The sequence below is a fragment of the Chanodichthys erythropterus genome, chromosome 9, assembly GCF_024489055.1.
Source record: "Chanodichthys erythropterus isolate Z2021 chromosome 9, ASM2448905v1, whole genome shotgun sequence".
Taxonomy (NCBI): domain Eukaryota; kingdom Metazoa; phylum Chordata; class Actinopteri; order Cypriniformes; family Xenocyprididae; genus Chanodichthys; species Chanodichthys erythropterus.
The window spans coordinates 6,181,200-6,206,914 of NC_090229.1; the positions used below are offsets into that span (position 1 = coordinate 6,181,200).

Below are 25,715 nucleotides of genomic sequence, written 5' to 3' on the forward strand. Positions count from 1 at the left end.
TCAATAGATAGTCTAGTTTTTATGGCTCAGATACAGAATTTTCAACTATTTTATCATCTGACAATTGAAAATCATTGGGCGTAAAATCTGATTGCTTTAAAAAGTAATAGCATGACTTGAGGTATCACAGTAGCACAAATGGCACCATATGGTTTATACAGTAAAGTAAGAAAATAAGTATAATAGAAAAAAGGCTAAAAGTAAGTCTGTGAATCTGTGCGCTTTCAAAACACTGACCTGTTTGATTCTGTGCCCTGATATGTCAACTTCTGGTTCAACCAATGGTGTGAGTTTGGGGTGGAACAACATATTCATTTAACAGCATATGGGGAAACCTGTTTGGAAACAATTATTATTGCATTTTGCAGTTCTATGGCAGCAAAATTACACACTTTTATATACATAGGATCTAATATTAGGTTCCTTCACGTGATCTGTAAACAATCTTTAATCTTGTAAACAATATTCTTTAATAGACCTAATTAAAGCAAAAAAAGATACTAATGACTATACTGGTAGCATCTGTAACTCATACAACAGATGTTGTATTGTCACACATGTATTGTGTGCATTTACACACAAACTAACCACTAATCGCAACTTTTTTTTTACTGTCACAGAATGGACAGCACAGGATTGTGGAATATCAAAAGCAGCGAATATATATATATATATATAAATATATACAGCTATGGAAAAAAATAAGTGGTGTGGTCTCTTAATTTTTTTCCATAGCTGTGTATATATATATATATATATATATAATATATATATATATATATATACACTGCCAGTCTAAAGTTTGGAATCGGAAAGATTTTTAATGTTTTTAAAAGAAGTTTCGTCTGCTCACCAAGGCTTAATTTATTTAATTAAAAATACAGTAAAAACTGTAATAGTGTGAAATATTATTACAATTTAAAATAACTGTTTTCTGTTTGAATATATTTTATAAAGTAATTTATTCCTGTGATCAAATCTGAATTTTCAGCATCGTTACTCCAGTCCTCAGTGTCACATGATCCTTCAGAAATCATTCAAATATGATGATTTGGTGCTCAAGAAACATTTAATGTGTACAATTATAAAAAATATTGGGTTTTTTCCTTTTTTCAGGATTCCTTGATGAATAGAAAGTTCAAAAGAACAGCATTTATCTGAAATAAAAAGCTTTTGTAACATTATACACTACTGTTCAAAATTATTGTTTCTTGAGCACCAAATCATCATATTAGAATGATTTCTGAAGGATCATGTGACACTGAAGACTGGAGTAATGATGCTGAAAATTCAGATTTGATCACAGGAATAAATTACATTATAAAATCTATTCAAACAGAAAACAGTTCTTTTAAATTGTAATAATATTTCACAATATTATTGATTTTACTGCATCTTTAATTAAATAAATGCAGGCTTGGTGAGCAGATGAAACTTCTTTTAAAACTTTTCCAAACTTTTCACTGGTAGCGTGTATATATATATATATATATATATATATATATATATATATATATATATATATATATATATATATATATATATATTATGAAGATAAAATTTTTTAATAATAATAATATTATTATTATTTTGTTTTTATTATTATTGAAAATGTTCACGGTTATATATATATATATATATATATATATATATATATATATATATATATATATATATATATATATATATATATATATATATATATATAATAATAAAAACAAAATACTATTCTTATTCTTATTATTATTATTAAAAATGTTTAACTCCATAATAAAAAATATTTAGTTATTTATTTTTGATTCTGAAAATCTTGCACTTTTTTCTCTTGGAATTATGTGAGCTGATCATGTACAATAATACAATGAATGTGTATTAAAAATAAAATAGTCTGATTTCATGTTATCTTTAAACCCCCTAAGAAAATCATCTCATAACTTACTGAAAAACACTTACGTTTTCACCTATCAAACATGTTTATGTATTCAAGCTAGTTATTGCATTAATATTTCAAGAGGCTTGATTTCAGGGCTTTGCGTGAAAAATGGCAATATTTCTTGGGACATTAATTCAGCAATCTACAGTAATCATTAACTAAATCCTCTGGGGTGTTAGGTCTTACGTTTTGGTTAAACGTGTCTCAATTATTTAGTCAATTATTGATAAGTTAAAGTAGTTCAGCTGCCAGAAGGACTTCAGGCTGGTCTTGATCAATAAGTAGGAACACACTGCCACCTGTCGGCAGGATCTATGATGACAGGTTTCTAACAGATGATTAAACGTCAAATTTCTTCGAAGAGAACTAGCTATATTTTATTTACTTCTATATTATTTTCTTTTTATATTATATCTCTATCATTATTATAGAGACATTTGGACACAGCAAAAAAATGACATGTCGCACTTTTAGCCTTAAAAGCAAAACTTTGGCTGGAATCTTTTGAATTGTCTTTTTAATGTTTTCAGTACAAATTATATATACTGAAAACATATATATTTATATATATTTTTTTTTTGATTGAAATAAATATGAAATAAAACAAAATTTGAAATAAAGTGAAATAAAATAAGTTTATTTTAAAGTAAAATTACTCAAACTGAGAGCTTTTTTTATTTAAAGCTAAATGGAAATATTAAAACCAATACAAATGACAATTCAAAATGACTAAAACTTAAACTAACATTAACATAAAAACTGAAAATATAAAAAAAAACTATTCCAGACTAATAAAAAAGCCGTTATCTGGTCAATTCTAGAAGGCAACAAACTGAAAAAGATGTTTTACATAAAATTAACGGTTCAGCTGTTAATTTTATGTAAAACATAAAAATAGTTAATGTTTTTTAAGCTAATAATGATTACATTTCAGAATTTTGGAGGCATTTCACTCAACAAATAAAGTAACATAAACCAGAAGTGATATAAACTGTAACTCTTTCTTGTCTCATTATTTAATTGGACAGCTAAACATAAGGATATTATTACACAAATTGGATTAAAAACCCAAAATAACTGCATTGATTGCATTGATGATATGAACACCACTCATGAAATGAAATGAATGCTTAGATTTCAAACATTTCTAAGTAGTCAGAAATATGCAGTAAAACTGTGCAGTATGCATTATACTAAAGTTACACAGTGAAAGTGGCCTTTGTTTGAAATCGTTTAACTTGCATAGTTGTGCTAATTAGGATCAAGAGAATAGCAATGAAAATCAAAGGCTCATAAAGCTTTTGTTTTGGTCCAAATCAATGCACTTGCTAAAAAGACCTGGGGATCCAGATCCAAGACACCATGTGTTCTGTTTAATAGGAGAGATTAATCTTTATGGACCATGGCATACAAATAATGCCTCTGGGCTGCACTATCTAACACACATTAAATTCTATTTATTCTGCTTTTACAGCTTGATACTAATTTGTTTTAGAGATACAATTTCAGTTAATGCACTATTGCAAAAAATAATGCACTATTGGTAAATCGATAACCAGACTCTGATTTCCTTCTCATTGCTTGTTCTCAAAAACGTATAATCTAAGATGTGGACCGGATTTATGGAAGAACACTATAATCTGACTTAATGACAAATTAAGTTAAATTGTATATACATATATATATAGAGAGAGAGAGAGAGAGAGAGTGGCATGCAAAAGTATGTGAACCCCTTGCAGAATCTGAAAATGAGAATTATTTTAATAAAATAATGTTATTTTTTGTTTAGTACTGTCCTGAGTAAGATATTTTACATAAAAGATGTTTGCATTTAGTTCACAAGAGAAAACAATAGCTGAATTTATTAAAATAACCCCATTCATAAGTATGTGAAGCATTGATTCTCAATACTGTGTGTGGTCACCTGATGATCCATGACTGTTTTTGTGTTTTGTGATGGTTGTTCATGAGTCTCTTGTTTGTTCTGAGCAGTTAAACTGAGCTCTGTTCTTCAGAAAAATCCTCCAGCTCCTGCAGATTCATCAGTTTTCCAGCATCTTTTGCATATTTGAACCCTTTCCAGCAGTGACTGTAGGATTTTGAGATTCATCTTTTCATACTGAGGACAACTGAGGGACTCGAACTCAACTATTAAAAAAGAGTCGGGGTGTGGATGAAGATGTCACAGTTTTTCTTATTTTGTTTAAATATCACTGCCCTTCATTACCAACCGAAGATACTTGCATGTTTCCCGGCAGAAAATTAAGTACAATTTACCTTGATGTTTGAATTCAAAAGTTTTCACCCCCGACTCTTAATGCATCGTGTTTCCTTCTGGAGCATCAGTGAATGTTTGAACCTTTTTTAATAGTTGAGTTTGAGTCCCTCAGTTGTCCTCAGTGTGAAAAGATGAATCTCAAAATCCTACAGTCACTGCTGGAAAGGGTTCAAATATGCAAAAGATGGTGGAAAACTGAGGAATCTGCAGGAGCTGGAGGATTTTTCTGAAGAACAGAGCTCAGTTTAACTGCTCAGGACAAACAAGAGACTCATGAACAACCATTACAAAACACAAAAACAGTCGTGGATCATCAGGTAACCACACACAGTATTGAGAATCAATGCTTCACATACTTATGAATGGGGTTATTTTAATAAATTCAGCTATTGTTTTCTCTTGTGAACTAAATGCAAACATATTTTATGTAAAATATCTTACTCAGGACAGTACTAAACCAAAAATAACATGCATTTTTATTATCCCTCTTATTTTATTAAAATAATTCTCATTTTCACAGATTCTGCAAGGGGTTCACATACTTTTTCATGCCACTGTGTGTGTGTGTATATATATATATATACACACACACACAGTGTGTGTGTATATATGTGTGTATACAAACTTTTGTGTGTATATATGTGTGTATACAAACTTTTGAGGTCAGGATTACTGTTCTTAAGGCTGAATTTATTTGATGAAAAATACAGTAAAACATTAATATTGTGAAATATTTTTACAATTTTAAGTAACTGTTTTCTACTTTAATATGATTAAAAATCTAATTTATTCCTGTGAAACAAAGCTGAATTTTCAGCATCATTACTCCAGTCTTCAGTGTCACATGATCCTACAGAAATCATTCTAATGGGCTGATTACTGTTGAAAACAGCTTAATATTTTTGAGGATTTTTGATCCTGCAGTTGTGCATTCAACCTAAAACACTTTAATTCTATAACTACACAACAGCAAGGACATGAACAGGATGTAAATAAAGATAAAGTTAATGAGGGGTTGACAGTTTACATTACATGTGGACATCAAGTTGAAAATTTTGAGATCAAATCCATTTGTGTGATGATTGGGTGTTTTAGAGTGACATAAACCAACTAATGGCACAAAACAACACAGTGTTAATACTTACTTATGTTGGTGCTGTTGATTTCTCACTAAAATGATGTTACTTTCTGGAAGATGATGTCAAAGTATAAGTGTGAAGTGAAAGGATTTTACAAAAGATATGAGTTAATATTCCCAAGAAAACTTGTAATTGAAAATGAAGGAAAATGAAGAAAGAATTGGAATATTTCTTAATAATTTACCAATGTTTCATCTTAGAAAAATGCAGCACCCAGAGACAATCTGCTTAAACAGTTGAAAATGTATAAATTCATACTTTAAAGTGTTTCAATTCACTTTATATGAAAAATAAAATGTCGGCCTATCATCACACCGTTTGGAGACACTTTCGCGTTTTGTTCTAGCATAAATTACACACACGAATACTAAATTCCTGAGGGAATTTGTTGTTGTTGTTATTATAATTTGTTATTATCATTAGTTTCTTTATAAATATCAATGAGTCATTCCACGAAACCGGTACGATTTGAGTCCCACTGACCTTTTTTCAGTGTATTTCATCTATTGGGTCACCAAAATATATTTTTAAAAGCTTTTTGTATTCATTGAAATGTCTCCTTTAACAATGTTTAAAAACATGACATACATTTTATCTTCATGTTAGAAATTATTTAGTTTTTTTTCAGTTGACACCACCTATTTTGTCATGTCCCTCAAGGCCTTCTATGAAAGTGTACTTGGGATATGAATAATAAAATGAGAAAAATGTCCATTCATTTTGCCATTCCCATAAATATCCATCTGTGCTTTTTTGCTGGTAATGTGTTTTTTTTTTCCTAAGTAAATTCATGATTATTCATTAAAATCACATTATTTAGTTCCGTACCTCAGTAACCACTCAACCCCGTTACACAAACCATTCTCCCCATATAAATATAATGAACTGATACTTATGTGACATCATATAGGAAGTGACATCATAGAAGTCTTCTGAACCACATTGTGAGCAGACACAGGCAACTTACCACCTTCTTTAATAATTATAACTAAATTATGTTGTGAAATTGTGTTTGTCAAGCTTAATGACTCAACCCTGTTACATTAAATAAAGATAGAAAACTATCACTTTTTTATCTTTGTTATTTCAACATTATTCATGATTTCTTAATATAATGCATGCCATGCGCTCTCCATTTATTCACTAGATTTAGAGCAGTGGCCAAAATCACAACCCCGTCACAGTCAACCCCGTCACACTTACATTTTTATTTTTTTATTTTTTTTTGCTAAGTTTATGAAAAAGTAATTTAAAGTTAGTTGAATTCTGTCTGAAATGTTAAGAGCAACCATAAGAATTCTGAAGTTAAAGGGTTAGTTCATCCAAAAATCAAAATTATGTAATTTATTACTCACCCTCATGCCGTTCCACACCCGTAAGACCTTTGTTCTTCTTCAGAACACAAATTAAGATATTTTTGTTGAAATCCGATGGCTCAGTGAGGCCTGTATAGCCAGCAATGACATTTCCTCTCTCAAGATCCATTAATGTACTAAAAACATTTTTAAATCAGTTCATGTGAGTACTTTGGTTCAATATTAATATTATAAAGCAACGAGAACATTTTTGGTGCGCCAACAAAACAAAATAACGACTTATTTAGTGATGGGCGATTTCAAAACACTGCTTCATGAAGCTTCGAAGCGTTATGAATCAGCGTGTTGAATCAGCCATTCGGAGCGCCAAAGTCACATGATTTCAGCAGTTTGGCGGTTTGACATGCGATCCGAATCATTATTCGATACGCTGATTCATTACGCTCCAAAGCTTCATTAAGCAGTGTTTTTGTTTTCGTCGCTTTATAATATTAATATTGAGCCACTGTAATCACATGAACTGATTTAAATATGTTTTTAGTACATTAATGGATCTTGAGAGAGGAAGTGTCATTGCTGGCAATGCAGGCCTCACGGAGACATCGGATTTCATCAAAAATACCTTAATTTGTGTTCTGAAGATGAACGAAGGTCTTACAGGTGTGGAACGCCATGAGGGTGAGTAATAAATTACATTATTTTTATTTTTGGGTGAACTAACCCTTTAAAGGATTAGTTCCCTTTCAAATTAAAATTTACTGATTATTTTACTTACCCCCATGTCATACAAGATGTTCACGTCTGTCTTTCTTCAGTCGAAAAGAAATTAAGGTTTTTGATGAAAACATTCCAGGATTTTTCTACATATAGTGGACTTCAAAGGAGCCCAAACGGTTGAATGTCAAAATTACAGTTTACAGCGATCCCAGACGAGAAATAAGTGTCTTATCTAAAGAAACCATTGCTCATTTTCTAAAAAAAAAAAAAAAAAATGTATATGTTTTAAAGGTACAATATGTAAATTTTTTGCAATAAAATATCCAAAAACCACTAGGCTAGTGTTATATATTTTGTCCAGCTGATTACAAACAATATCTCTAATGTTTTCAACTTCTTGTAAATCATGAGAAAATTCCCATTCTAAACAGTGACACGGGGCAGTGCAGTCGCCTGTCAATGACGCAGTTACCTTTGTTACCGCCTTTACTGACGTAGAAACCACATGACAACAGTGCCGTGGACAAATGCGGAAGTAGTGTCTAGCGTCCAGCAAACCACTAGCTTGCTTCAAGCAGTTCCTTATTTACTTCTTGCACGTTTTATGGTGGATTGTGTTACTTATTTATGGAACATAATTACTGTTTACCATCTGCCGCTGGTTCTGTCGACAAGGACAGCTCCTGTAAACTCATTACCGTAAAAGCGGAAGCGGCGCCGGCGACTGTGTCATAATAAAAGTCCCGCTGCTCGTGAGGCGTGTGTTGATCAATCGCTCCAGCTCCTCGTTCAGCTCCCGCAACACTCGCTCCTGCTCTGCTTCATACTACAGTAAATTTAATAATCGCATCCACGAACATGAGTTCTTCCAGACTCCAATCCCTATTCTTTTGCACCGTCCGTTGAGATGGAGACCACATGTCCCAAGTTTCCGCTCTAAAACTTGGCGTCATCAAACTACGCCTTTGTTTTGAATAGGCTTCTAGCGACCTCTAGCGGAAAAAAATATCACAAATTGTACCTTTAACCATAAATGCTCATGTTGAACTAGCTCTCTTCTTCTCTATTTGAATTTCAGCAGTGTAGACACTGTTAAGTGTATTACTGCCCTGAACTAAATTGTCATATACAATATGCTACTGCAAGTATATAACAATTAGTTCAAACTTTGACCTGTGGAGGGCAGTAACACTTAGCAGTGGAATTCAAATAGAGAAGAAGAAGAAGAAGAAGAAGAAGAAGAAGAAGAAGAAGAAGAAGAGAGCTAGTTCAACATGAGCATTTATGGTTAAAATGCATACAATTTTTAAAAACTTTTTAGAAAATGAGTGATGGTTTCTCTAAATAAGACCCTTATTCCTCATCTGGGATTGTGTAGAACATTTTGAAGCTGCACTGAAACTTTGTAATTGAGTAATTTTGACCTTCAACCGTTTGGGCTCCATTAAAGTCCAATATATGGAGAAAAATCCTGGAATGTTTTCATCAAAAACCTTAATTTATTTTCGACTGAAGAAAGAAAAACATGAACATCTTGGATGACATGGGGGTGAGTAAATGATCATGAAATTTTAATTTGAAAGTGAACTAATCCTTTAAAATCTCAAAAAGTGCCCATTTCAGGCTTCAGTATAGTAAAATTGTGAAATTTTATGTAACTTTTATATCTGCAGTTACTGAATTAGTGTGAGGGACATCTGATTAATAGGATACATTTTATAATAATATTCAGATAGCTCCCATAGTCTCCATAACTTAAAATAATTACCAATAATAACAGGAATTTGATCCCTGAGATGGGAAAATATGTTCAATATGTCATTAATGTTGTGGGGTGTTCAGAAAAGTAATACATTTTGGTAAAATGTGTAAATACAAATCGTACCGGTTTCGTGGAATGACTCCAATATCGTGACACCGTCCATTTTGGCCTACAAATTGTCGTCACGACTTGATGATGGTGACCGCGCGTGGCCGCTGTCGAGCTTCTTGCGTGAGTCGTGACGTCACCGGATCACGCACATCCAGCGCGTGTGTGCGGAATGATAGAAGAGCTAAACACGCTTCTGTACGGAGGGAATTATGAAATCAAACAGTATTCCAGCACTGTGTTAAGAAAACAAACATTCTCTTATTAAAACATCTTTATGAAGTAACCGAGTCAGAGGAAAAGACGCTTGAAATAACCATCGAAAAATAAACAGGCCCAGGACTGATTCAGATCCAGCCCAGCATGGACGGTATATGTAACTTTAATTTCGCTATGTTTAATATGATTCATGCGGTCAAGTGATGTTTTTTTTCTGTCCATTGCGTTGCTCGGAAGTAAAGCTGATATCCAGACCTATTTTGTGGTCTGCGGTGTTCGGAGATTATTCAATGTTTGTATGTTGATTGTGATTTGAATTTGCCCTGAATTGCAAATCATGCTGAAGCCGAAATAAGGTCCCACCTCTGTGTTCTGATGCATGTGTAGATCGTCAGATGTTTGATGCTGCTGTGGTCAGATGTTTGGCACAGACTGCTGGACACAGTCCTGATCAACAGCTCTTTCTCGAATCCATGTAAACTTACTGGATATTTTTGTGTTTCATGAAGATTTATAGATCAGAATCATTAGTTGTTCACAGGACACATTTGTTGTTTGGACACAGATAGGGGTTTTTAATGTGGTCTTCCTGTTGGACATACAGTCTGAATTTGTCTTCGGTTCCAGGAGATGGAGACGGCCAGAGCCGCTGGTGTCTGTCCCAGGTCAAAGGAGCCGTAGATGATGATGTAGCTGAAGGTAAGACACACATCCCTGCTTTACTACCAAAATACCATAGTTACTACTGTAAAACCATAATACATCATCTTTCACTATCATTTTTGTAACCGTGCTGGATGTTATCCAAGTTAACAAATCTGTAGTGTTGTCTTTTTCTTTATCTTTTACCATCTTTGGTCCTGAAGTTTGTCCATTTTGTTTTGCATTGTGCATTATGCATTGTGCAAACATTCTTATGGTCATCATGGAAACACATAAGCGAATTGTAAAATTGTGATTTATATCCATGGAATATTTATGAAGATCTGTAATATTACAAGTTAAAGTGTTAGTTCACCCAAAAATGAAATTTCTGTCAGTAATTATTCCACACCTGTAAGACTTTCAGAACAAAAATTAAGATATTTTTGATGAAATCCGAGAGACAGAAATATAATCAACACTTTCAAGGACCAGAAAGGAACTAAAGACATCGTTAAAACAGTCGACGTGACTGCAGCGGTTCAACCTTAATGTTGTGAAGCGACGAGAATACTTTTTGTGTGCAAAAATAACGACTTTATTCAACAAACTCTTCTCTCCCGTCATTATCCTTACGCAGTAAGCACAGTGAAGGCTTCCGTGTTTACGTCCGAACGCCGGCTCGGTATTGGCCAAAGCTGATCACGTGATCAGCACGACGCATGCAGGTGATGCTGACGCAGGAGCCGGCCAATAATGAGTCGGCGCTGGATGTAAACATCATATGAGAATGACACAGAAGAGTTGATTAGTTAAATAAAGTCGTTAATTTTTTTGTTTTTGTGCACAAAAAGTATTCGAGTCGCTTCATTATATTAAGGTTAAACCACTGTAGTATGTAATCACGTTGACTGTTTTAACAATGTCTTTAGTGCCTTTCTGGACCTAGAAAGTGTTGATTATATTGCTGTCTATAGATGAGTCAAATATTTAATTGGAAAAAATCCTAATTTGTGTTCTGAAGATGAACGACAGTCGTGTGGAACGACATGTAGGTGAGTAATTAATGACAGAAATTTCATTTTTTTGTGAACTAACACTTTTAAATAATTGTTATATATAGACAGAGAGATTTGTATATAATTTTTCATTTATTATAAAACATTGTCAGCTACAAAGTGCCCTTTTGTGTCCTTAATTTGTCAAATAGAAAGTAATTCTCAATGTCATAACTTCAAAAGCTCTGAGTGATGTTTTGTAACAAAAATTATTTAATCGTGTTTCAGTTGATCTTTGGCTCTGACTTCATACTGGTTGTGTCAATATGTTTCATTTATGTTCATATATATATATATATATATATATATATATATATATATATGAGATTAAATTGTGTATGTGTTATAAACATAAAGGATTTGTTCTCTGCTTTGAGTCAGAACATGGCACAGCCCAGCACCACACTGTTGCCCGTCACAATAATACGACAGACAGACAGACAGCGAGAGAGAGAGAGATTGTTATTCTTAGGGAGCGCAGGGATGGGGGGGGGTTGTTGGATGGTACTGCGTGTGCAGATGCCTGAGATGCTTTTAATGCCAGGCTCCGCATGTGCCCGCCCACACACGCACAAATACAAGAGTCACTTATATTCTCAGAAACATTCAGAGAAACAATATGGTCTTATAGTTGTTCTCTTCAATAATTCATTATTGTGTATGTGTGTTGCAGCTGACATCATCTCTGCGGTGGAGTTCAATCATTCCGGGGAGCTTTTGGCCACAGGAGACCGGGGTGGAAGGATAGTGATCTTCCAGCAGGAACAAGAGGTGAGATGGATTACTGTTCATTACGCTGAACAATTAAAGGGTGGAGCATAAATGTGCTTGAAATTGCGATTCATAATGCAAAAGGAGGCTATATATTCAAACTTGGCACATCAGGACACAACATGCAGAACGTTATTGGTTCTCACGTGTCTTGTGATCAATTACAACAGGCCTGGTTTGAATATGCAATATTGAAAGTTTCATTTATGGGTGGATTATAAGATATTTTAGCATTACTTTATAGGGGTGTAACGATATATCGGGATATCGTGATATATAAATGCAGCGATATGTATAGTTAATGTAAGCGATATGATTCGTTGTCTAGAGTTAGTTTTATCTAAAGCTCAGCTTACTTATTCATAAGGTATAATTCACCCAAAAATGTAAATTCTGTCAACATTTACCTTCACCTTCATGTCGTTTCAAATCTATAAGATTTTTGTTCAACTTCCAAACACAAATAAAGATGTTTTTTATGAAAACATCCATTTAAAGTCCATTCTTCTAAAACTTAAAAGATCCCCAAAAAAATGTCATAAAGGCATTGTAAAAAATAATAAATCGAGTGGTCTAATCCAAATCCAAGTCTTCTGAAAGGATTAGCTCACCCAAAAATGAAATTTCTGTCATTAATTACTCACCCTCATGTTGTTCCACACCTGTTAGACCTTTGTTCATCTTCAGAACACAAATCAAGATATTTTTGATGAAATCCAAGGTTTTTTTCTTATCCCCCATAGAAAGCAATGTAATTACCGTCATTCAAGGTCCAGAAAAGTAGTAAAAACATTGTTAAAATAGTCAACGTGACTAAAGTTGAACCACTGTAATGTTATGAAGCGATGATAATACTTTTTGTGCACAAAAACCAAACAAAAACAATGACTTTATTCAACAATTTCTTCTTTACTCTGTCAGTCTCATACACAGTTGATGCAGTGAACACAGTTCACCGCTTCCGTGTTTACGTCCGAACGCCGTCTCATTATTGGGCCAATACCGAGTCTGCGTTAGGATGTAAACACGGAAGCGGTGAACTGTGTTCACTGCAGCAACTGCATATGAGACTGACAGAGTAGAGAAGAAATTGTTGAATAAAGACGTGGAACCTGGAAGCACTGCAACAAAAATGGTGTAGGAGAATAACAGGGGAGTGACGAATTTGTTGAATAAAGTCGTTATTTTTGTTTTTGCGCCAAAAAGTATTCTTGTCGCTTCATAATGGGTTGAACCACTGTAGTCACACTGACAATTTTAATTATGTTTTTACTACTTTTCTGGACCTTGAATATGGTAATTTTGTTGCTTTCTGTTGAGGATTAAAAAAAAAACTTGGATTTCATCAAAAATATCTTCATTTGTGTTCTGAAGATGAACGAAGGTCTTAAGGGTGTGGAACGACATGAGGGTGAATAATTAATGACAGAAATTTAATTTTTGGGTGAACTAACCCTTGAAGACCTGATGGCTTTATATGATTTACAGATTTACAATGACGAGCATACTGTAGTGAACACGGACGTTCAAATGCTTGCATGACTCATAAAAACATGTTGTAAATGCAAAATTTACATTTTTGTGTGAACTAACCATTTAGAGTTTAGGAATAGTCATCTTTACATGCTTTCTTGCTATTAGAACTGTGATTGATTGCTTTGATCATCTGAAGTGCATAAGTGAAAGTGTATCGTTACACCCCTAGTTACTTATATAGCTTTTATATCCAGATCGTATTGGTTTATCTGGTGATAAGAAAGCAGACATTGCTGCAAAGGAGAATATTTCTTATCTTTAATATTTCAGAGTGTCAAATTCCACCCTCTAATCTCAGACCATTAATAAACTCTTATATTAATAACATGGGGCAGATGGAATGGGATGAATACCATGGAAATAAGTTACATGAAATAAATCCCAGTATAAGAAGAATGTGTTTTACTAATTTCAAATCTAGGTATGATCAAGTTGTTTTTCACTAGATGCCGTTTAGGTCATACAAGACTTGCATATGTTTATTTTAGTGGTGGGCCGTTAACGCGAGACTCTTATCGGGCGATAAAAAAAATATCGCCGTTAATCTCTTCTCAAAATTGGGTTGGGAGCTGGCTGGGTCTATTCTACGCAAGTTATGATGACTTTCACCTTGATATTTTAGCGCGGATGTATACCTAGCCGAACTGACCCTTCTCAAGACCCATCCGCTCCCCCTAGTTACTGTTGCTTTGGTCGACAAGCCGTGGTGCTGTCAGGCCCGTCACGTCACACAGTGATAAATGCATCACGGAGCAGAGGACACTGACAAGACAAAGCAGGTAACTTATGATATTTAACAAAGTCCCAGCTTTAAAACTGTGTAGTTTAAGAAATTCAAACAATAAAACCCGTTTTCTTTAATGTGTCGTGACCATGGTCGTGACATATTGCTGTAGCGCCTCAGCTCAAGAGGCTCGTAAACCGATCATCTCTTACTACGAGTCCATTTATAGCAGCAAATAACCATGAATGAACATGAGAATCAGTGTTGTTTCAAACGCGGAAAGATGTCAATATACAAAATATAATATACAAAAGTATAACTCCACTGAGGTTAATCTTCTAACTCCTATCTGCTTTGTCGGACAAAATGGTGGATTACTTTGTCACTTGCTGCGTCCCAATTCGCCTACTTATAGTACGCCCTAAAATATGTACTCTTTCTGTGAACTAAAAGTACTTACTTTTGAGTGTGTAGCAAGAGAGTAGACAAGCTTTGGGACATACTATCACATCATACAATTGCGTCTTTGCTCTCTTTCGCATCCTGTCACCGTAAACTGCCCTGTCAATCATCTTACATCCTCCATATTTCATTTAGCTAATTTCCTATCGTATCGGAGAGAAATGCAGCACGTTGATCTGCAGTCGCGAGTCTTTCATGTGGAGAACTCTCCTCATATTAATGCATAATGATGCATTTAAAAGTTAATGGCCAATCAGATCTTTATAAAAGTCCACATTGGTATTTGCAGATGAAAAATAACACGTATAACATTAAATAAATATTTCAGTTTGAACGGATTATTAGTCACTCAAACAACCTCTCAGCGTTGATCGTGCATATTCGTCATGTTTTTTAGTTTTTAACACTTTTTACTCATGTTTGTAGTTCTGAACTGAATCCTCGTACAACGTGCAATGGGTTGTGGGCAATATTAGCCTTTATAGTGTGCACGGATCCACACTTCGAAAATCTACCGGAAATAGTAGACCATCCGGGGACTTTTGGCATACTCTTTTCAACATACTATGCTTTGGCACACACTTATTTTAATCTCACATACTATTTAGGATGGATAGTATGGACATTGGGACGCAGGGACAATTTGGGTATCTCACATATTCTGAATGTCTTCGGCAGAATTCAAATGAGCCATTTTAATCTAGATTAATCTAGATTAATTTTGGAATTAATCTAGATTAAAAAAATTAATCTATGCCCACCTCTAGTTTATTTATTAAAAGGTGAAGAACCACCATTATGCTGTCCTTGTCAAACTACATATTTTACTGGACTGCACTGTTTTTAATGTAAATGGACAAAGGTTTTATTCAGAGATGTTTAAAAAAAAAACAATTTAATAATGTATTTTGGAATTTCTACTCTAGTATTAACCTTAAATGTCTTGTATAGCTTTTTGTTAATTTTATGACTTTTGTTTGTTCTGTTTTCGTCATGAAGATAGGCTTGCTGCTGACATGGCGTTAAATAAATAAATAAATAAATAAATAAATATATATATATATATATATATATATATATATATATATATATATATATATATATATATATATATATATATATATATATATATATATATATATCAGACACAGACATACAGACAGAAACGGGAGCACAGAGCACTGCCCGAGAATTTTGTTAATAAATTGGCTTCCCTGTTGAATAGCTACATTATATTTCTCAGCAAAAAGGGAAACATCGCTGTTTTTGAAGTAAACTCGCAGCTTCATTGCTAGTAGATAGACGCAGGTATGTCTTTTTTTAAGAATGCTAGATCTCATAAGTCGTAGTTGACAAAAATAACTATCATTTTAACCCTTCCAGTCAAATTTACTGCTACAAACATCTATGACAGCTTTAACTTGGCTTGTAACCATGGTATAAGCAGGATAATCCATGGCTAGCTGTGCAAGTTTTCTGCTCCACGTTGTGCATTAAAATCATCTAATGCACACCAAGCTGTGGTTTATCCCTTACATGTGACATTTCTGTGTCCAGAGTAAAAACCTGCCGCAATGCCATGCAGAGTATAACGTCTACAGCACGTTCCAGAGTCACGAGCCAGAGTTCGACTATCTGAAGAGTCTGGAAATTGAGGAAAAGATCAACAAGATCCGCTGGCTTCCTCAGAAAAATGCTGCACACTTCTTGTTGTCGACAAACGGTGAGCTAACAAATGTTAATTTAACAAATGTTAATTTCCCAAGATAACATTTCTCATTTTCATTAAAGGGTTAGTTCACCCAAAAATGAAAATGATGTCATTAATGACTCACCCTAATGTCGTTCCAAACCCGTAAGACCTCCGTTCATCTTCAGAACACGGTTTAAGATATTTTAGATTTAGTCCGAGAGCTTTCTGTCCCTCCATTGAAAATGTATGTACGGTAGACTGTCCATGTCCAGAAAGGTAATAAAAACATCATCAAAGTAGTCCATGTGACATCAGTGGGTTATTTAGTTAAGTTTTTGAAGCATCGAAAATACATTTTGGTCCAAAAATAACAAAAATTACAACTTTATTCAGCATTGTCTTCTCTTCCGGGTCTGTTGTATATCCGCTTTCACTCCACAGTGAAGGCGATTGGCATCCAGCTTATTGGTGCATTTCCACCCCCTTCTGCTCTGGACAGTGACGCTGCTGAAGTGTTATGTAGTGTGCCCAAGCTTCGTTTACAGTCTGAGGGAGATGCACGCTGTATTCAAGCTACTCTACATTGTTTGTATTTTGGTATTGCTATATTTTTTAAAATGGTGCGTAGGTGTGCATGTCGCGGATGTCCTAATCACGTCACTGTCCGGAGCAGAAGGGGGCGGTAATGCACCAATAAGCTGGTTGCCAACCGCCGTAAAACAGGAAAGAAGAAGAAGAAGAAGAAGAAGCGTCACTGTGGAGTGAAAGCGGATATACAACAGACCAGGAAGAGAATACAATGCTGAATAAAGTTATAGTTTTTGTTATTTTTGGACCAAAATGCATTTTAGATGCTTCAAAAACTTCTAACTAACCCACTGATGTCACATGGACTACTTTGTTTTTAATTACCTTTCTGGACATGGACAGTCTACCGTACATACATTTTCAGTGGAGAGACAGAAAGCACTCGGACTAAATTTTAAATATCTTAAATTTTTGGGTGAACTAACCCTTTAAGGTTTTTCATCTAATATTTATTTTCTATTTTATTTTCACTTTAGTTCAATTACTGAAAATTATTTTAGTTAAATGAAATGACTGAATAAATCAACAAACTCCATTAGAGAACAATGCTCTGTTGTTTTATTGCATGCAGATAAAACCATCAAGCTCTGGAAAATCAGTGAACGAGACAAGAGACCGGAGGGGTATAACCTCAAAGAAGAGGATGGCCGCTACAGGCATCCGTCATCGCTCACAACACTACGGGTGTGTAGATACATACACTCTCTCAGGACTATGTTAATGCGTTAACAACCCCATTCGAGTAACACGCTTTGCTCCGCACAGGTTCCAGTGTTCCAGCCGATGGATCTGATGGTGGAGGCGAGTCCACGGCGCGTGTACGCCAACGCTCACACCTACCACATCAACTCCATCTCAGTCAACAGCGACAACGAGACATATCTCTCCGCCGATGACCTCCGGATCAACCTATGGCACCTGGACTTCACCGACCGAAGCTTCAGTATCCTATTTATACATTTGTTTATTCGTACTACAGTCTATAAACATTTTTTTTTTTTTTTTTTTATGCTTTTGAAATAAGTCTCTTCTGCTCACCAAGACTGCATGTATTTAATCAAAAATACAGAAATAAAATCAGTAATATTGTGAAATATTATTACGATTTTAAAATAACTACTTTCTATTTTAATATATTTTAAAATGTAATTTATTTTTGTGATGCAAAGCTGATTTTTCAGCATCATTACTCCAGTCTTCAGTGTCACGTGATCCTTCAGAAATCATTCCATTTCCCAGCCTGGAAACATTTTGGGAAAATAAATAAACCCAGAAGGTTTTGGAGAAGTCATGGAAATTTGTTTCAAAATATTTATAAAATAGAATATATGTTTAAGTGATGATATTGTTTAAACAAACTACAATACTTAATGTTCATTTGAGCCATCCAACTGCGGCATTCCATCGGATTTCATTTTGCAGTGAGCATTATAACCAATCGCGCACGTTTCTGTTGAGCTTATGAATGTGATGGCCAATCAGAAGAGTTCAGAGTAGTCATCGTTGAAACGAAGAGCTTTGTTTAGTGCATGCACTCTCTGTCATTTTTTTTAGGATTCTTTGGTGAATAGAGAGTTCAAAAGAACAGCATTTGTTTGAAATGGAAATCTTTTGCAACAATGTTTTAATTCATCCTTACAAAATAAGTGTCAATTTCTTAGGAAAAATCTTACTGACCCCAAACTTTTGAAAGGAAGTGTAATTATATTACATGTCATATTAATGTTGATTTGTTTTTTCCTCGTATTATACACTGTTTACTGAAGTTTAGCCCTCAACCACTGTCTCAGACATTGTTGATATCAAGCCGGCCAACATGGAGGAGCTGACGGAGGTGATCACGGCTTCAGAGTTTCACCCACTCCAGTGCAACACGTTTGTGTACGGCAGCAGCAAGGGCTCAGTGCGCCTGTGTGACATGAGGGCGTCCGCTCTGTGTGACCAACACTCAAAATGTTCGTTTCTGAACTTTCACTGCTTCACTTGCTTTTCATTGATCGAGCAGTAAACCTTTCAGAAGCTCTCACGCTGCACGTAACTCAATTATCGTGTGTTTCTGTGTAGTGTTTGAGGAACCCGAGGACCCCAGCACACGGTCCTTCTTCTCTGAAATCATCTCATCCATCTCAGACGTCAAGTTCAGTCACAGCGGCCGATACATGATGACCAGAGATTATCTGACCCTCAAGATCTGGGACCTTCACATGGAGAGTCGGCCGGTGGAAATTTACCAGGTAGGCATGTAGCGATCATGAATTTTGTGCTGACGATTAATTGTCATGCAAATAATTGCGATTTAATTATTTTAAATCTGTTTTGTTCAAGTCACAGTGTAAGCCTAATTTTTTTTAAATATAATATAATATAATATAATGATTCAAATGTAAACTGCACAATTATCTCAAATAATTGGGATTAGATTGAATAACCCATGATCAGATGATTAATCAATAATCACTACAGGCGTATTACTGTTTCTGTCACTGTGGGACATTTTTTTGCTGTTAAAAATGTAGTAATATAAGCCGTATTGCCTTGATGTACCAAACCAGACATACACTTGGAAGAAATAATTTAAGCAATAGTTCATCTAAAAAGTATCATGTTGTTCCAAATCTGTATGACTGACTTCTGTGGGACACTTTAGCAGAAATGAAGAATTATTCCTGCAATTAATGTAGACTGATTTCAAATTTAGAAAAGTCTTGTGTGGTAAAAATGGTCTGAACTGATAAAATTCAAGTTCAAGTCATACCTTGTTTGAGAAATAGACCAAAAATTAAATGTTCCCTCATTATCTTGATATCCATCCTAGCTCTCTTTGACATCTTCATGAAAAGTAGCAATGCCCAGTATGTGAACCAATTGTTCTTTTGAATTGGATCTTTGTAAAAGATTTAATCAGTTGATCCATTTCACAGAACATTAGTCTGAGTGATTTGTTCTCGAATCGTGCTGATCCAGACTCAATCCACTTGCAGCAGTTAATGACTCCCTGGATTAGTTGGGAGTAACAACTTAAAGGGATAGTTCACATAAAAATGACAGTTCTGTCATCATTTACTCAAGGCAGTGGACTCCGTCAACTGTTTGGTTACTGACATTCTTCAAAATATCATCTTTTGTGTTCAGCAAAAGAAAGAAATTCATACAGGTTTGAGGGTTAGCAAATGATGACAGAATTTCCATTTTTGAGTGAACTATCCCTTTAAATCAAAGCTATTTTATGAATGGAATAATTTTAATATGAATTGCTTTTTTAATATAACTGTGTTCTTTTTAACCTTAAATGCTCAGAAAGAAAGTTGAGGTTTGGAACCACATAAATGATCCTTTTCATTTTGTGTGAACAAACAAAATGGTGATTTAGCAAGATTGACCACTAGGTGGCATTAGGAATTTATTTCTTGTTCATATTTATATAGTGATGATTTTGCATTGCATGAAAGTATAATTTTTCCATAACGTGTTTTAGCTATACATAATATTATGTATAATATTCAGAATATATAAGAGTTTGTAATATTCAGCAGTAAATAAAGTACAAGAAGCCATCGGGATTTAGTTGATTATGAAAAGTTGGCTTATGATGCACTACATTAATGATATATTTTAATTACTGTAATTATAAAGTCTGAGTTTTTTTACATTGTATTCTGAATTTGTTTGCATGTCAATAGTCATGATGATTCCAAAATTAATTGCATGACCAACTTTACTGTTATCTAATTGTCTTATTTTTAAATTAATCATGTATTAAGATATTGTAAATTGTGATAATTATAGTCAACATGAAATGCATATGTACAGCTAACGTTAACATGATTTATTACTCATTTAATTTAGATAAAATATCTGCTTTTTATATAGAAATGTAATAAAATCTGTGAATGAATTCATAAAGTGAGCACTTATTAATGTGTATGATAGCAGCACGCAGAAACAATAAGCAGTTTTTAAAGTCACCAAGAAATCAAAATTGGCAGTTTTATTTATTGAATATTGCAGTATTTATTATGATCTATCCATGCACACAATTATTCATTATAATATGCACTTCATGCATCATTTATTTTATTTAAATCCATGTGCCTTGTAAACTTCTCTTCTCTGATGACTTGTTTACTGGCGTGAGGGTGGGGCAACCTGTCACTCACATGAGATCCACCAATAGCAAACCACAACCATTCAATCAATTCCCCATGAACAAAACTTTTTTTTTTTTTCTTGATCTTTGATATACGCCACAATAGGGAAGAAAAGACTATCACAACTTCTGTTTCATGTCGACTAAAAGGGTTAGTTCACCCAAAAATGAGAACTCTGTCATTAATTACTCACCCTTATGTCGTTCCACACCCCTAATACTTCAGAACACAAATGAAGATCTTTTGATGAAATCTGAGAGATTTCTGTCCCTCCATTGACAGCCTAAGCAATTGACACTTCAAAAAGTTCATAAAGAAATCGTAAAACCAATCCATATGCATTAGGTGGTTTAGTCCTTTAAACAGCCATTTGAGTTTTGATCTTGCTTGTCATTCAGGTTCGGTTGAGCTTCTGTTTGTTCACTTCTCAATGTTAATATGTGAATAAAAGCCTAAATTAAATCTGTTCATCATATAAAGCGATTGAGTTTCTTCCAAAAATTTGGATTAAACCACTTAATTCATATAGATTCGTTTTACGATCTCTTTATGAATTTTTTGAAGTGTCAAAGTATCAATTGCTTGGGCTGTCAATGGAGGGACAGAAATCTCCGATTTCATTAAAAATATCTTCATTTGTGTTCCGAAGATGAACAAAAGTCAGGTTTGGAATGACATGAGGGTGAATCTTTATTGTGATTTACCCAGTTAAATTAAGAAAGCTTCTTGGTGTAATTATACAACATTCATGTTATGGCTCCGATTACCCAGGGTGCACTGATTTAAAGACAGTGACACTGTAAATGTTGAGGAACCAAGTCATAAACAAGCTTTCCTTGCTGTCCTGTCCTTATATCAGAAGCATGTACGTGCCATCAGCGTGTTGTGTGACTTTGATCTCTCTCTCTCTCTCTCTCTCTCTCTCTCTCTCTCTCTCTCTCTCTCTCTCTCTCTCTCTCTCTCTCTCTCTCTCTCTCTCTCTCTCTCTCTCTCTCTCTCTCTCTCTCTCTCTCTCTCTCTCTCTCTCTCTCTCTCTCTCTCATCAGGTTCATGGTTATCTCAGGAGTAAGCTGTGCTCTCTCTACGAGAACGACTGCATCTTTGATAAGTTTGAGTGCTGCTGGAGGGGCGACGACAGGTGAGGAGATGCTCTGAGATGACTCATATTCTCCCACACATTCTTTTAATGACCGAAGCATCTTCAGTTAATGATAAAGGCAAACACAAAGCAAACCTTGAACAGGCATGAGCTGTGTGTGCTCCCAGCCGTATCACTGTGACCAGAGAGGTTTATCAGACTCAAGCTTTATCTTTGTCTAACAGAGCGCTCACAAATACAGACACACAACAATGTTTCAGAAACTTCCTCAATTTGAGCTAAAGTACATGTAACTACATTATATAGAATATTTATGATAAATTAAAGTTAACCTATTACTACGATTCAAAAGTTTGGGGTCAGTAAGATTTTTTGGTTACAGTATTTTAAGGTGTTAGTGTAACAGTGTAATTATACATTTAAGTACTGAGTAATAATAATTAACTACATGTACTTACTATAGAGTTATGTTTAGGGTTTTGTTTAGGGTTAGTTACATGTAATTATGCATAATTTATAGTTTTTACTACAATAACTACATGCAACATGTGTAATAATGACACTGTAAAATAAAGTGTTACCGTCTTTTTTATTGTTAGTTGAAAGAAATATTTATTCAGCAGTAATGCATTAAATTGCCCAAAAGTGACAGTAAAGACGTTCATAATGTAACAAAAAAGATTTTTCTACTCATCAAAGAATCTTGAAAAAATCAACATTAATAATAATCAGAAATGTTTCTTGAGCAGCAAATCCTCATATTAGAATGATTTCTGAAGGATCATGTGACACTGATGACTGGAGTAAGGATGCTGAAAATTCAGCTTCGATCACAGGAATAAATTACATTTTACAATTATAATGTTTTTGTTTTGTTATTTTGTATTTATTTTTATCAAATAAATGCTGCTTTGAGAATAAACATTAAAACGTTAAAAAAAAAAAAAAAAAAAAAAAAACATACCGACCCTAAACTTTTGTAATAAAATGTAATAAAATTCGAAGGCAGTAATAAATCGAGTGAATGAAATTAAACCATTAATTCACATTTGAAATCAAAAATTGTTAAAATATTTTTACCTCTGTTTATTCATCGAAAAACATAGATTTAGATTTTTTTTAAACCAAATTTTCACCATATTTTACTCTGAAATTAGTCAAAGTCTATTTTGTGTGTGTGTGTATGTATGTATGTATGTATGTATGTATGTATGTGTGTGTATATATAATATAATATAATATAATATAATATAATATAATATAATATAATATAATATAATATAATATATAATTTATTATTATATTATTTTTTTCTATACAAGTCCTGAGTTCAGCCTTTTGTCATTTTTGGGGTTATTTTTCCAGTGTTTAGGTAGTTTTTGTGTTAACCAGATCCTGGGTCAGATGTAACAACCCAATGTTGCTTTTTATATTATGTATGTGTGTATATCTTTTTAACATTTTGTTTTTTCTTATAAAAGAAATCTGCCTAATTTTCTCCTTATTTTTCATCTCTCCTTTTTCAGTGAGGTCATGACGGGGTCCTATAACAACTTCTTCCGGATGTTTGATCGCGACGCCCAGCGAGACGCGACCCTCGAGGCCACGTGGGAGAACGGCTCCCCCGGCTGCCCACTCAAGACCTGGCGCATAAGCGCGGGAAGCAGACGCAAGAGGAACGAGATCGGCGTGGACTGCCTGGACTTCAGCAGAAAGATCCTCTACACCTCCTGGCATCCTCAGGATAACATTGTTGCCTTGGCGACAGTCAATAACCTTTACATATTCCAGGAGAAACTGAATTAGGAATTTCAAACTGCTTCGTCTCCATTCCTAGCTCCAGGAGTTAGGCGGGATACATGCTAATCTAGTATCCAAGCACAACCTCTCTCCTGAAACTCATAGTCTTAATATTAACCACTGTAGTACACGAAAACCTTTGGATTATTCTATTACGTTAATTGATACACTGTAGGCCGGAGGAAGGGATTTTTAGTTGTATTACTGTATTTGTTTTTTTGTTTTTTTATTTTGCACATTGTTGATCTGTCCGTTTTAGCTTTAATCAGAAACCCCACGCACGGCTGGGTTATTTTTCCACGTCTCGAACACGCAACCAAACTGACCTGCGAGAATCCTGTTTAATAAGTTTGCATAATCATGATTAACACTGAATCAGTTGCACAAAACCTCATGCTCTGATCGTTCCCTTCTGGCCTGGTGCAACAGGACGTTTAATTCACCAAACGCTCGGTCTAATGCCTGACATTCATCCACAAGTGCAATTGACTTGAAGTTGCAGGGTTCCCAAATAGCTACATTATTCCCTACATTAAGTCCCTAATGGATACAACTAATTGTGGCATTAATTTTATGCAATATCTTAGTCTTTGTGGGGAGGGAGACTTTTTATCAGTCTCTTTTAATAGGGACACAAATATTTTAAGTCTTAAGTAAATGTTTGTGCAGATGTGCATGTTTTATAATGTCTTATGATTTTCGGCATCTTATGATGTGTGTGGTTTTTATTTGCAGCTTTTTAATACAGAATGGTTCCTATGAGGTAAAGAATGCTCTAGATATTTTTATATAAATTTTCAAAAAATCTAAATCATGTCCTTGACAGTATTCAGTGTATAAATGCAGTCATGTGACTGTCTTTGAGCTGTTGATTGGTGCAGAATGATTCTGTATAATAGAGTGCGTTTACACAGAAATCAGGCCTGCTGTATATGAACAAACCCGGAAATATGTTCCCTTTATCTTAATAGTTGTAAAACCCAAATGTAAAATAAAACTTAATTTTAAGACTGAGAACTAAACTTTGTGGGCTCATTTTTCCATTTGGAGGTCAGTGAAAGAAAGCATAATTTCATTATAAAGCAGGTAAGAGAAGATTATACAGGGCAGAATCACTTTTCTTTAAACTTCTGCCCCATATTTAGGATAGCAGGAACAAATAGGGCATCCTGAAATGAATCTGTGCCTGAGCTATTTTAGGAGTTGGTGATCGGTGAGCCTAAGTAACGGGTCATTATGGCAGTACATGCTGACATTTTATATAGGCTGTCGTTGAAAGTAAATAACATTTAAAGGGATATTTCGCTCAAAAATGAAGATTCTGTCATCATTTACCCTCAAGTTGTTCCAAACATGTATTGATTTCTTTATTCTGTTGAACACAAAAGAAGATATTTTGAAGAATATGGGTAACCAAACAGTTGACAGCCCCATTGACTTCCATAGTTTGGAAAAATATAGTATGGGGCCCATCATCTGTTTGCTTACTGACATTCTTCAAAATATCATTTGTGTTCAGAAGAAAATAGGTTTGGAACCACTTGAGGAGTGATTTTTGGGTTTACTGTCCCTTTAATTTCAGCACTGTACATCTATCTAGCAGCTGCGCACTTAAAATCATACTTAAGTTTTGTGCATCTTTCATTTATTTAGTACATTTCATTGAAATGAATGTTCTGAATGTGATGACATCACGCTCGCGCTCAGGTGGAGCCATTCAGG

General features: G+C 34.4%; 1 protein-coding gene across 1 annotated transcript; it reads left to right on the plus strand.

Annotated features, from left to right (window-relative positions):
• Positions 1-9,667: 9,667 nt before the first annotated feature.
• On the plus strand, positions 9,668-25,004 carry ppp2r2aa (protein phosphatase 2, regulatory subunit B, alpha a). The gene is made up of 10 exons (XM_067394341.1): positions 9,668-9,947; positions 10,077-10,171; positions 11,846-11,943; positions 16,223-16,388; positions 17,518-17,630; positions 17,712-17,889; positions 18,737-18,901; positions 19,011-19,180; positions 22,141-22,232; positions 23,720-25,004. The coding sequence occupies exons 1-10, from the start codon at positions 9,868-9,870 to the stop codon at positions 23,997-23,999; spliced, it is 1,437 nt and encodes a 478-aa protein (XP_067250442.1). The 5' UTR covers positions 9,668-9,867; the 3' UTR covers positions 24,000-25,004.
• Positions 25,005-25,715: the final 711 nt, after the last annotated feature.

What these genes read in the sequence shown, in the direction of transcription:
- ppp2r2aa (XM_067394341.1), top strand. Translation starts at nt 9,868, where the DNA reads ATGTTTGATGCTGCTGTGGTCAGATGTTTGGCACAGACTGCTGGACAC. An exon ending in CAGCTCTTTCTCGAATCCAT is followed by an intron (nt 9,948 to 10,076) that starts GTAAACTTACTG and finishes TTGGACATACAG; the next exon opens with TCTGAATTTGTCTTCGGTTC. An exon ending in GTGTGACCAACACTCAAAAT is followed by an intron (nt 18,902 to 19,010) that starts GTTCGTTTCTGA and finishes GTTTCTGTGTAG; the next exon opens with TGTTTGAGGAACCCGAGGAC.